At 50.6% G+C, this 12,439-nt stretch overlaps 1 protein-coding gene across 3 annotated transcripts in view; it reads right to left on the bottom strand.

Moving 5' to 3' along the window:
* Window positions 1-40: 40 nt before the first annotated feature.
* Mroh1 (maestro heat like repeat family member 1) overlaps window positions 41-12,439 on the bottom strand; it is a 74,872-nt gene continuing 62,473 nt past the window's right edge. For 2 of the 3 annotated variants that reach the window (XM_038341366.2, XM_038341365.2), the window contains 12 exons: window positions 9,886-10,040; window positions 6,286-6,451; window positions 5,613-5,809; window positions 2,767-2,904; window positions 2,380-2,494; window positions 1,897-2,043; window positions 1,593-1,781; window positions 1,144-1,299; window positions 912-1,046; window positions 735-837; window positions 590-655; window positions 41-249 (listed from right to left, as the gene is read on the bottom strand). In XM_038341366.2, the coding sequence (XP_038197294.1) occupies window positions 164-249; window positions 590-655; window positions 735-837; window positions 912-1,046; window positions 1,144-1,299; window positions 1,593-1,781; window positions 1,897-2,043; window positions 2,380-2,494; window positions 2,767-2,904; window positions 5,613-5,809; window positions 6,286-6,451; window positions 9,886-10,040 (1,653 nt within the window). In that variant the 3' untranslated portion in view covers window positions 41-163. Of the gene's footprint in view, window positions 250-589; window positions 656-734; window positions 838-911; window positions 1,047-1,143; window positions 1,300-1,592; window positions 1,782-1,896; window positions 2,044-2,379; window positions 2,495-2,766; window positions 2,905-5,612; window positions 5,810-6,285; window positions 6,452-9,885; window positions 10,041-12,439 lie in introns of those variants that run through there. The other variant, XM_038341367.1, reaches the window with a different exon arrangement.

Genomic DNA, 12,439 nt, shown 5'->3' with positions numbered 1-12,439 from the left:
TAAGCAGAAGGAAAGGTGGTATTGATACGCTTGTCACCTATTGAGGTGTAAGTGGCTTTATTGGGCAATAAATAGCGCACCACAGTCTTGGCCCCATATGTGATGGCAGCAGTCTTCTAGGCAGGATAAGCTGGCGTTTTTGCTTGCCGGAGTTGAATCAGCCTCAGGCAAACTTCACCAGGCGGCCCAGGGTCTCAGCAGCCTTCTCCCGCACCCCAGGCACTGGGTCCTTCAGGAGGAGCTGCAGGGCTGGGGGCAGAGGAACAGCCAGTTGTGCACATGCCTGGGCCTGTGCGTGGGGCCGCCCACTGCCTTCCTAACAGACGGGCCTCTGCTGGGAGGGCTCGGGAGCCAACGGAAAGATAGTTTTTCCTTTTTTAGTGTTTTTTAAGCTCTTTTGGAACAGTTAAGAAGTTTCCGTGAATTACTAGAGACGATGAGGTCACCAGTGACAGGGGGAAAAAAAATCCTGAAATCCAGGAAAATCACTTAGTCCCTGCGGGTGCCTACAGGGTCAGCAAAGCCCCAGAGATGGGAAGGTTGGGATGCAGTAGGGGGCCATGTGTTCTAGATTTGGGGGCATGCTCACCTGCAATAAGCTGTTCCAGGTCTACCTGTGGCTTCTGTTCAGGCTCTGCATGCAACACCAGGAACCCTGAAGCAGGTGGGATAAAGCTGTGTAGTGAACAAACTTGAGGTGAGACGGGGTAATGGTAATAATAAGGCCTGCTTACCTGTGAACATGGGAGCAGCGGCTCTGACATCATCCCAGCTGCTCTTGAAGTAGAATAGGTTGGTGCTCACTAGGCGGCCCAGCAAGTCAGGGAAGTGATGCATCTGTAGAACACTAGGGTCAAGGGTCAGGGTCCTCAGCCCACCCCAGGCAGGGTCTCCCACAGCACTCTTCTCACCAGGTGCTTGCATGTGGAGTTGAGGAATTCCCCAAAGTGCACACTGCGGCCCTCCTGAAGGTACTTGTGGAAGGCAGCTGCCAGCTCAGCACACTCCAGGTGAGGGACACACATGCACAGGGCAAACTTGCAGGCCTGCGATATAATGGAGTGCTATGCCCAAGTTCTCCCAGGCCTGAAGGAAATCATGCCAAGCCCAGCACCCTTTCCCCTGAACCTGACGATCACTCACACTGGCCACTGAGGCCTGAGGGTCCCTCAGATGCAGTAGCAGTGGCACTAACCCACCCACGACCTGCTCCAGGAAGACGTCTTCACAGTTCCCATGGCAAGCCTTGTTGAGGTGCCCAAAAAGACGGATGGATGCAGTCCTGAACTCCACTTTTTCCTAGCAGGGGTGCAGCCATGTCACCACAAGCCCCCTTTTCTAGGGAGGCCTGCATGCAGTCTGAGCCCCTACTTTGGTGCTAAGGATTTGAAAGTGGCTTGTGGGGGTGGGTATGCAATAGTGAGTATAGGAGGTTGGAGGCTGACACAGAGGATCTGATCACTGGGGCCCAGCAAAGCAGTACCTGATATAAGCATACATCTTAAAACTCAGCACTCCCTCAGGATGTGCCTGGCATCTGCTATAGGACCTGGAGAGGGTGAAGATAGGCCTGCAGGTGTCCTACAGCTTACACTGTCAAAGAAGGGCCGGATGCGGATGGTTGTGTGCAGCAGCACCAAGCGTAGGTCCCATGGCTCCACTAGATCTAGCAGCCGTGCAAGGCCCACCATAGCTTCCAAGGCCACCAGACTGTGTGGTTCATCACCATCATCTAGCCCACTGACCATAGCCGTCATAAGCTGAGGGCCATGAGCTCGCACCTAGGAGACCACTGTATTAAGCCTGTTCCACCCTACAGGCAAACCTCACCCCCAAGCAGCTGAATACCCCATGCTGCCTCTTATACTCGGCCATATCTCCTGGGGGCTGGCCCACCTTGTCAGGTGAACCAGAGGCGATGTTGGCCAGACCTCGAAGCACCAGACGCCGTACACTGGCACTTGAATCCTTCAACCGGGCTGTCAGGTTGTCCAGCAGTGGCTCCAGGAGCATTAGGTCATTGACCACATTACTGCTGAGTAGCTAGAAGCAGAGCCACTCTGATCATCATGCCAGCTGACCTCCACCAGCCTAGGTCCAAACCTTGTAGCCTACAGGTTTCCTGAAAGGGGGAAGCTGAGGGCCTCTTCCTACCCTGGTCTCCCATTCTTCAGAGGCTATGAGCCTCTGGTAACAGGGGCTCTGACCTTACCTAGGGCCTAACCCTGGCTGACTCCAGGCAGGGTTTTAGTAGGTGGGGCTAAGCAAGCTCTGGCAAAGACTGGGGTTGGTCAAGCTTGTCTGTAGGATATAGCCGCCCATGTTCCATCTCACTGATTCTAAGAAAGCATCTTCTCATTTCAAAACAGAGGGTCCTACCTCAGCCAGGAAAGCAGTAGTCGTGACCCTCTGGATCTCATACACGCTGCTCTGCGTGCACACGAGCGCCTTCATCACCAGAGGAAGACGGGGGCCTGCATACTTTGCCATGGAACTAGGGAAGGAGGTCCCAAAAGGCAGGAGCTGGCCAGCCTGGATGTTGGCAAACCACTGCCCAAGACCAGCTTCTACCCGAGGGGTACTTTATCTCCCACTTCACATGGCTAGAACCTCAGGCATTCTACCCCAGGCCCTATGAGTGCTTCTCAGGCATTCTCCCACCCCTCTACCCTCGTCAAGCCCACAGGATACCCCTTCTCTGTGCCTCTTGACAGGTGTATGTGGCCCACACCCTCATGTCCCCTGGAGAGGATGTGGCTTGCTTACCTGGCCAGCTGGGCAACTCCATCCTCATGTCTTGCTGAGGTCCTAAGCAGTTCCCAGCCTCCATCCTGCTCCACACACCGCAACACATCTTGACTGCCACCTCGGAGCAGCAAGGCCTGAAGGGCATCCACTGCAGAGCTGTTTGTGTGTAGAATGGATGGTGTTTGATGGCTTGTCTGCCTTGTTCCTTTCTACCAGGACCAGCAAATGCTGGCAAGTCACTTGCATGTGTAGCTAGCTCACTTGCATGCACATTCAGGAAAAGCTTTCCATGGCTGCCCAGGCCTATCTTGCCCATATCATGCTTCAAAGGAGCAAGCTCAGAGGCCAGTGGGTATCAGGATTGAAATGGACTCAAGGGAAAGACTAATCATTTGGCCTGGAGGTGAGCTAGCCAGATTGGCCATTACCAGTCTCTAGGATAATATATAGAACCATTAAGCTATACACAAAGGCCACAGATTTAGCCTTTAAGCTCTCAGATACCTGTCCTTCCCCAGCCTGGACCTGGATAAAGTCTGTCTACCTTGAGGACCCAGAGGCCTCTGGAAAGGTGGCATACAGGACTATATCCAATTCACTGAAACTGAATAGATCCTTAAGGTGAGGCCACAATGAAACATCAGCTCAGCTAGTACCGGAGAGCAACCAACTGAAAGTGGGGGTGGTCATTGTGGGACAGGGCTATCCCCTGACTTCAAACTGGCTCTCCTGTGGGAAGTTCCTGTGACAAGAACCTACTCCAGTCTCTTGCAAGAGGCCTAGTGCTGCTGTTTCCTAAGCTCAGCTATAATTGGAATTTGGCCCCTGCTAAGATTTACCCTTCTACCATGGGGAAGAAGTTGAACAGATTCTGTACCAAGGTGACTCATCAAAGTGGGTATACCCCTTGCAGAAATGTATGGCTCTCCAGTCCCATAGCCCTGACTTCCCCTGACACTTGCATTCACATTAGGCCCCATAATGTCCTGTATGTACCTGAGTCCGAGGCATCACCTAAGGGGTCTGGGGAAGTAGGGATAACACAAGACCCACTAGGAGTGAAGTTTCACCTACTGAAAAGGTGATGGCTGTGGCTACAGTGAGCCTGTAACTGCAGTGGTTACTTCCTACATGGGTTGGGTAGGGAAGGCTACGACTGCCAAGTGGTATATAGTAGGCTGAGAGGAAAGGTGATATCCAGCCATATATCTAGACAGAGGGCAGACCTTCCTTGCCTGCATGCTATGTGGAACCTCAGCTGGTAGCATTCAGTGGAGGGCATGATAGACACAGGATTATATGGCATTGTTCAGAGTCTAGTAGCATAACATGGAACATCTGGGTATTCATATAAGGTGGCAAGCTAGTCTAGTTTTAGGAACAAGGACCTTGCACAGGGATGAGAGCTGTAGTCTGAGGTGATAGGCAGGAGTGGTTTATCTCATGAGCATCTTAAGGTGATGTGCCATTAACCAACAGCCCCCAATAAACATCTACAGGTCCCATCAGTCTGAGCTAGCCCCCCAAGAAAACAACTGGGAGGCCACTCTGGGGAATCCTCTGCTCCCAGGTCCGGTTGCTTCAAGGCAGTCTGCATTGACTACAGACTGAGAAAATGGCATAACGGCCGCTGTGGTGACTGGACAGATGCCACAGTGAGCCTGTACGAAACATCCTCAGTGTGGGCATGGCCAGCCACAGGCCAGGTAAGGGCTGAGCATGGTCCTAACGAGAACCTGAAGAGTCACAGCCGGTCACAGCATGAGTGGACCATGGCCTGCAGAGCAAGTAAGAGAACTGTTCAGTTAATGTCAGGCCATTGCTACACCTCTGGAGGGAAGTATAAGCTTATACTTAGGGAAATATGAGCAATTGAGATGCCTCTGGTACCTATCTGCACAGAACACTGCAGGGTGGTGTTTGCAAAGCACTAGGTCATGGATGATGACACCTGTCAGCTATGCTCTGCAAAGCGCTCAGACCAGGGGTCTTCACAGGCAGAGCTGGCTTTTGGCATGCCAGGCCCAGGTCTGCTCTGTCTTGTTCATGCACCAGCTTCTGCTGGAGTTTATGTGCATGCACTATGGGTAAGCAGTTCTGCCGAAGTGATGGCAGAAGTGGGGCAAAGGTGCATAACCTAAGACAGATAATCTGGATAGGAAGGAGCTAGGGCAGGCAGGGATTGGGGAAACAGTGGCCCCATCCTGCAGTTTAGATGGCATTGTTATGCCTCCCTTAGAGATCTCAACTTCTGCTCAAACTGGCCCAGGGGGCTGCATGGAACAAGACCAGCACTAGCATGCAGGAATCAGATACCATGGCCTTCCAGGACTTGCCAGTATAAGCAAGTACCCTGCCTCAATTGCCCTAACCAGCTAGGACCCAGTAAAGACAGTAAAAGCGGCCCTGGATAGCAAGATGCCCAGAGCATGTAAGCAACTCCTGCCTGGGTTTGTGAGCACATGTACAAGGTTACTGCTGGGACAATACAGAGACTTAGCACCAGTCTGACTTCACTTGAGTGCTCCATAGCCCCAGCCAGCACAGCCATATGGTATACCTTGCTACCCCACCCTGGAGGTACCTGGACGTACAGGAAATATATAGACCTGGAAATTCACTAAAACATTTAAGTGTCACATTTGACTACCCTAACTTGTGCAGAGAGAGATTTTGGTTCTTGGAGGCCAAGTCATTCCTTCCAAGCCCACCACTCTTCAGACAAGGTCTTTTGTGTCTTCTTCAGGACCAGGCAGCTGGCATTCTACCCTCACTGCCTCCATTACTGTACATATCACACCACACATGCACACATAACCTGTGTTTACAAGTAAGCAAGGGATGGCAGGCGAGGACCCTATTACCTGCAGGGATCAAGGTTCCTGGCTGGTTTGGCTGGGCTGGTGTTCTTCCGCTCCTTGCCCTGCAGGTTTCTGGGCAGCTGGACACCCACAGTACAGCTGACTCGGAGGAGGAGTGCTACAAACAGCTGAGGGTAGAGCTCCAGTACCACGGCTCCAGATGACGGGGCAGACAGGACCTCATACAATGCACAGGTGGCCTGGGGCAGAGCCACTAGAGAGTCATCTCCCTCTAGACAGTTTCTGTACCCCTAATTCCAGGGTCCAAGCCTTAGCATGAATAATCCCATGTACACTTCAGGTTTTGGGTCCCCAGGGAGAGGCAGGAGGGGCCCAAGAAGCCATAGAGTAGATAGGACCCTATGTAGCTTAGTCCTCGGGGCATGAGGCAGGGTAGGGGACAGTGTGGCCTTCAAGGGGACAAATTTCAGACCATCTGTTCTTGGTTCCTTAGAAGGGAGAGGAAATTCTCACAGCTGCTTTATTGCTTAAAGAGTGGCTGGGCTGGGTTTATTTTTTTTTTTCCAAAGGATAAAATGTGAAGTGGGCTCCCTTGGGAGCTAACACCTGCTGGTCTTTATGAGCCCCAGCACAGCTGCCAGGTGCCTTTGGGGTACCCAAGCCTCATGTGGGGGCAGGGGTAGCATGAAAGGTAGCTCCTGAAGTCCCTACTCACCGCAAGGGGAAGCAGTGTGGCTACTCTGTCAGCAGTGCTGCCCAGAAGGAAGGCCCGGCTCTCCTTGAATGGGACGTCTCTGCTCATCTTCTCCAGAAGCAGCTCTAGGACCTGAGTGGTGAGGCTGGGCTCCACAGCCAGTGCCCGCCACAGGGCACAGGTGTGACTGGAACAGCAAGGAAAAGCATCTTGAGTGACTGCTGGCTGCAGCACCCTGCCCACCACTGCCTTGTGCTCAGTCCCCCCAGTTCCACAAGGCTCAGACATGCTAGGATCAGATCTGACCCCGGGGTCTGAAAACAGCTGGCAGTAGATGGCGGTAAGAAGACCTGAGGCAGGAAGAGGAGGATCTCTAAGGAGCTGCTGGAAGCAAAGATTAGACTTCTCTAGAGGGAGTAGCCATCCCAGGCCCCAGGGACCAAGGACACAGGAAGAGGCATGAGGAGAATGTTCAGGCAATGCCCAGAACACTAGAAACAGTCATACCCATGTATCTGCAAAGATGTTGGACAAACTTCAAAATGTCTGTTAGAAATTAAAATCTCTACAAGTAGCAACTCTGAGATATGAACCTCATTTGCAAAAAGTTTACTGAGTAGGGGAACTTGCCACCAAGCCCCACGATCTGAGTTCAATACTTGGGACTCACACGATAAAAGGAAAGAACCAGTCTCCAAGAACTAGTGCTGTGCCCTTATTTCTGTGGGCATGCACATCCACACAAAAATAAATGTAAGAAATGAGATTAAGAGAACCAAACAGGCTTGGTAGAAATAAGGCACATATCCCACGTGGTGGACATACTGATGCCAGCACAATATGTCGTATAGCAAATAGGAGAAATGGTGCGTTGAGAAGAGAGAAAAAAAAAAACCAAAACAGTAGAGCGAGGCATGTTGGTGTGTGCCTTTTATCCCAGTACCCAGAAGGTAGATCTTTGAGTCTGCGACCAGAAAGAAAAAGTGAAGAGTTCAGAAGACAGAATGATAGAGGTAGATGGTAAAGTTAGCAGCTCAGAAATAGAGACCAGAGAAATACCTGTGGAAGAAATGGTTAAGCTTCTGCCTGCCATAACTGATGAGACCAGGAATAGTGGTACATGCTTGAAAGGTGGAGGCAAGAGGGTCAGGAATTCAAGGCAGTCTCAGCTATACAACAAATCTGAAGTCACCCTGGCTCAAAACAAAGCTAGAGGCACAGGAGACTAAGACACCAGCAAGATGCAGAGAATCCATCTAAGGGAAAACTACATCTTACAGAGACACTGGGATAGGCAGAGGCAGGTCCTTCCACAGTAACCAATAGAAGCCAGAAATGTGACATTATTTCACAGATACCACTGGAAATATCCTTCAAGTTCTAAGACCAAAGACCAAAGAGTTTGTGAGAAAGCAAAACACCCTCTACATGGCAAAGTCATGTCCAGTGCTGGGAAAGATACACACCAGAACATGCCAGGCTCAGCTCCCCTGATGGCTGGCTGCACACCAGAGGCAAGCCCACCAATACCCAAGTAAGACCAGAAGTTTATAAAATGGCCAGAGCACAAACAGTTCAGATTCTGTGGACCTCACAACTTTTGCAATGCCTTAGATTTAGCAGCACATCACAAATGTTGGGGATGAGCATGGTGGTGGGCCACGAATCTGAATCTCATATCACCTTTACATGTCTTTTGATCTTTCCCCAACCATTTATAAACATGAAGTCCTGTCTTGGCACACAGGTTTGGCATATGTATGTGACAGACCCTTTACGTTCTATTCTATAAAAGACTGCTAAAACATTATTTCTTAACAGCACAGGTAGAAATATTTATGAACATCTCCTGGGAATGAACAAACAGTATAGATAAAACATAGCCAGGTGGTGGCGCACGCCTTTAATCCCACCACTCAAGAGGCAGAGGCAGGCGGATCTCTGAGTTTGAGTCCATCCTGGTCTATAGAGCGAGTTCCAGGACAGCCAGAGCTACAAAGAGAAACCCTGTCTAGAAAAAAAAATAACCAAAAAACAAAAAATAAAGAAAAGAAAAAAACAGCCATACTACACAGCAGTAAGAACAAGCCACTTCATTGTATCTCAAGAGCAGTGTACTAAGCAAGAAAGACAGAAGGATTTTTTTTTTTTTTTTTTTGTCTACTCGCAAAGCTCGGGATCAGCAAAACCCCCCTAATAACTGCAGCAGGACACTGAAGGCAGACTGGGGGCTCAGCTGAAGAGCAGATGGGACCTGGAGACCAGATACCTCCTCTGCCTCCAAGCAGTGTCTGAGATGAGATTACAAGCACAGAGTCACCAGGATTTGCAGACCCACCTGTGCACACTCCTGTCTCAATGGGAAGTGAAATGACTGCAGTAAAGTCACCTAAATGGTGGAACTCCATACATGAGAAACAAACAAGGGGCTAGAGAGATGGCTCTGTAGTTAAAGAGTGCTTGGTGCTCTTCCCAAGTTCAGATTCCAACACCCATTTGGGGTGGCTCACAACCACCTGTAACTACAAAGGACACTATACCCTATTATTCTGGCTTCTAAGTGTGTGTGTGTGTGTGTGCGCGCGCACACACACACACACACAGCCACTCTCAATGTACAGCCTCCAAGACTGATAAGAACAAGAACTGATAATGATATATGCATCCTGTGCCCTAACTTCAGGGGCAGCACCAGCACAGGTAGGGACCATACCATTTGGTCCAGTAGTGGCCTCAAGGATAACCTCTGCCCCCAACAAAGACTACAAAGAAAGATGAGACCAACAAGTCCATACACTTAGAAAAGGTAGCAGGAGGCTGGAAAAGAAGGGCTGGCGAGAAGAGGAAGGCTGGTGAGGAGGTGGGAGATGTTGCTCTATGGTGAACGCACAGATCCTAGGCTCCTAGAGAGGTCAGAGTGGTCACTGCGGGATTCTGCTCACAGGTGAGGAGTACTCTAGTGAATTACTGACTCACACAGAATCAGCCAGGAGGCCTAGAGCTTGACAGAAGGCTAAGGATAGTAGCCACCATGAAGAGCTATAGGAATCCTGACTTAGCAGGTATGCCCAAGAAGGGTCTTTCCCTTTCCCTTCCCTTCCCCTTCCCTTCCTCTTCCCTTCCCTTCCCTTCCCCTCCCCTCCCCTTTCTTTCTTTCTTTCTTTCTTTCTTTCTTTCTTTCTTTCTTTCTTTCTTTCTTTCTTTCTTTCTTTCTTTCCCCCCCTCTCTCTATTTTTTAAAGACAAGATTTCTCTGTGTAACTTGCTTCGCAGACCAGGCTGGCCTTGAATTCAGAGATCCACCTGCCTCTGCCTCCTGAAAGCTGGAATTAAAGGCGTGCGCCACCACTGCCTGGCTCCCAAGAAGGGTCTTAACCCTAATCCTAAAACATCTGGAGCGGGACAGATGCCTTGGGTACCTGAGAGGTAGGGCCTTTTTCAATGTAATCATCTTTTCTACAATCCTAGGTCCATGGGGACTCATGCAGAAAATTTAGGGTGCAGAAGAGGGGAGAGATGCTGAAAGATCACACACTATGCCATGCAGGCATGTGGGACCCCCCCTCCCTCTACCCAGAGCTGGAGCATGGCTTCCACCAAGCAAGCTTACGGTACTGAGTACCTGTCAAAGGGCAGGGGGCTTCCCAGGAGACTGGATACCACTGCCTCGCAGTGCTGAGATGCTAGGAGGTACACACTGTGCTGGGCAGCTGGTAGGACGTGTTCCTCCTGGGTATCCCGCAGCTTGGCTCGCAACACACTCACAATCTCAGGTACCTGCAGACAGGACAGGCTCAAGTGGGATGTTGCAGTCAGGCTTTGAAGCTATGAACATCCCAGGGCATATGTTCTCATGAGGCACGATGGGAAAGGGCCCAACTAGCCCAGACTATGAGAAGAAAAGTCCTTAGAAATCCAGAGCTCTTGACTGAAAGCTGCAGGCGTATGGCAGAAAGGCCCAACGTAATTCTCCCATTGGTGTGAGCAGCTAAGAACAAGAACTTAGATCTCACACAAGAAGAGAGAAGTAGGCTATGGCCCATGGTAGAACATTTACTAATATGTAGGAGACTACTTTGGGTTAGGTTCCCCAGCACTACAGGAAGGAGGGAAGGGTGGGGGTAGGTGGAGGTATAGCTACTTTGGGATGTCCAGAGCAGGTGATTAAGAAGCGTGAGGTAAAAGGGGTCCCTTGGGTCTCTAGAGTGTTCCTGTAACTCAGCCACTGTCTGCTAGAGGCAGGACCCATATGAAAAATCAGGCTAGGAGGCAGAGAGGGAGGACAAAACTGGAGCAATGGACCCATGAGTAAGACTGGGCTAGAAGGTGACTTGGAGATGGATGGGCAGGGCCTGCAGCAACACCTGCCTGCCTGAGCTTGTGGGTGTCTTGCTGCTGTACAAAGCAAGTAACACAAACACTGAGGAACACGAATGAGTGAGTGGAAAAGCTCTGGCCTGGAACTCCCTTTAGAACTACCTAAATGTAGTGGATAGATGGGCAGCCTCAGTTATTCTCCAAAATGTGGCCTACCTCTAGGCAGTCTTGTAGGACTTAGCTTATGAATCTTCTCTCTGGTTCTAGACATGAAAACACCCCCACCTGCACAACACATCAAGCCAAAGCTGCACGTAGATTACAGAAGTGACGGTCATGACCCTGTGACCAGAGCTAGTCACTCTAGTCCTCGGCAAGGGAACCACTAGATGGAACCAGAAGGTTCCTCAGCAACAGCAGACACTGGAAAGATTCTGGGTCCAATGGGAACTGCCAAGGACAGGCCCTTTCTCTTTAATGAAACCAGAAAGGGCAGAGGAGGCTGAATGTCCATGCGGGTGTAGGGCAGTTCCCTTGGGGAACCACAGGACTCAGGTGTGAGCATGGCATTAGCGTCAGTGGATGACCTTGAGGACAGGAAGTGGAGTCCCCAAATGGTTCACTCACTGCATAGCCTCCTGTCTATCTGCTCATCTAGGCCTCCATCTTCTGCTGTGTCCTGACCCAGCTGTGACCTCAACAGGCCTGAGGCATCTGGATACTGGCAGCTGGGAGCTAGCTTCCTGTTTCCAGCTTCTGGGAAGTCTGTTGGTGTTACTTGGTGGGGTAGGTCATGTTTGTTGGGATCATGTTAGGACTGAGCCACACTCCCAGCCCCTCTCTGAAGCTGTGACAAGGCACTGAGTCTCCAGGAGATTTTTAAGCACTGGTCCTTGTTCCTGGCCTGCTGCTAGGTTCTACCACCTATGGCAGCAGTGACTTGGTATGTGACCTTGCGGGGGGGAGGGGGTGTGAGTTCCTCATTATTCTGATTTAGAAGTCCACCTGCACAGAACCCCACTACCTGGCCAAGTAGGCAGGCTCTGTCTGGTCTCTAGACCTTTGTCTTCCTCTGAGCTGTGGCCCCACCCCTCTGCTCTGAGTACCTGGGAGTATTCCCGCCCCATCCATCAGCTGGGTCACTTGCTCACAACAGCTATGAAGGCATGGTCTCAGTATGCAGTGGTTCTAGCATAATGATGGTTGTGCAGACAAATTCAGAAATTTCCATTACCTCAAAAGAAATCCTGTTCTCATGCCCACCTCATCCCCAGCCCTCCCCCTTGAATCCACCCTCGTCTCTGTGGATCTGCATGTTCTGGACATTTCACATAATGGATCACATGGTCATAGTGCTGCTTTTCTGGCTTTCACTAGGCACAATGTTTCCCAGGGTTCATCTACACTGCAGAAGTGTTAGGACTTCATTCCTCCATATGGTAAGATAATATTCCACTGTATGGACGGACCACATTTTCTTTTCTCATTCATAAACTGGTAGCGTCTGAATAACGCTGTTGTGACCATTTCTAAATCTCTGTGTGCACCCAGGAGTGTTCCTGGGTGGAGGCTGGGTCATGTGTACTCTCACTCTGATTTTTTGAGCAGACTCTTCTCTACCCCACAGCCACTTCCATTAGCATATGCTTCCTCTTTCCTGGGTTCCCCTTGGGCCACAGAAGACCCTCCTCCCACTGCCTGACTCTGGAGCTGAAGATCTGCTACATCCTCCCACCCTGCCTCCCACACAGCTTTACAGTGTGCTGCATTCATGAGCATGATCTATTCAGTGGGATCTCAGTCCAGGTGCATGCCAGAGCCAAATGGACTTGGTGTTAGACCAGAAGTCCAATAGCACC

This window comes from Arvicola amphibius, chromosome 9, assembly GCF_903992535.2.
Source record: "Arvicola amphibius chromosome 9, mArvAmp1.2, whole genome shotgun sequence".
In the NCBI taxonomy this organism is placed as follows: Eukaryota; Metazoa; Chordata; class Mammalia; order Rodentia; family Cricetidae; genus Arvicola; species Arvicola amphibius.
The sequence above is the reverse complement of the archived record's forward strand: the minus strand, read 5'-3'. Positions and strand labels throughout refer to the sequence as shown.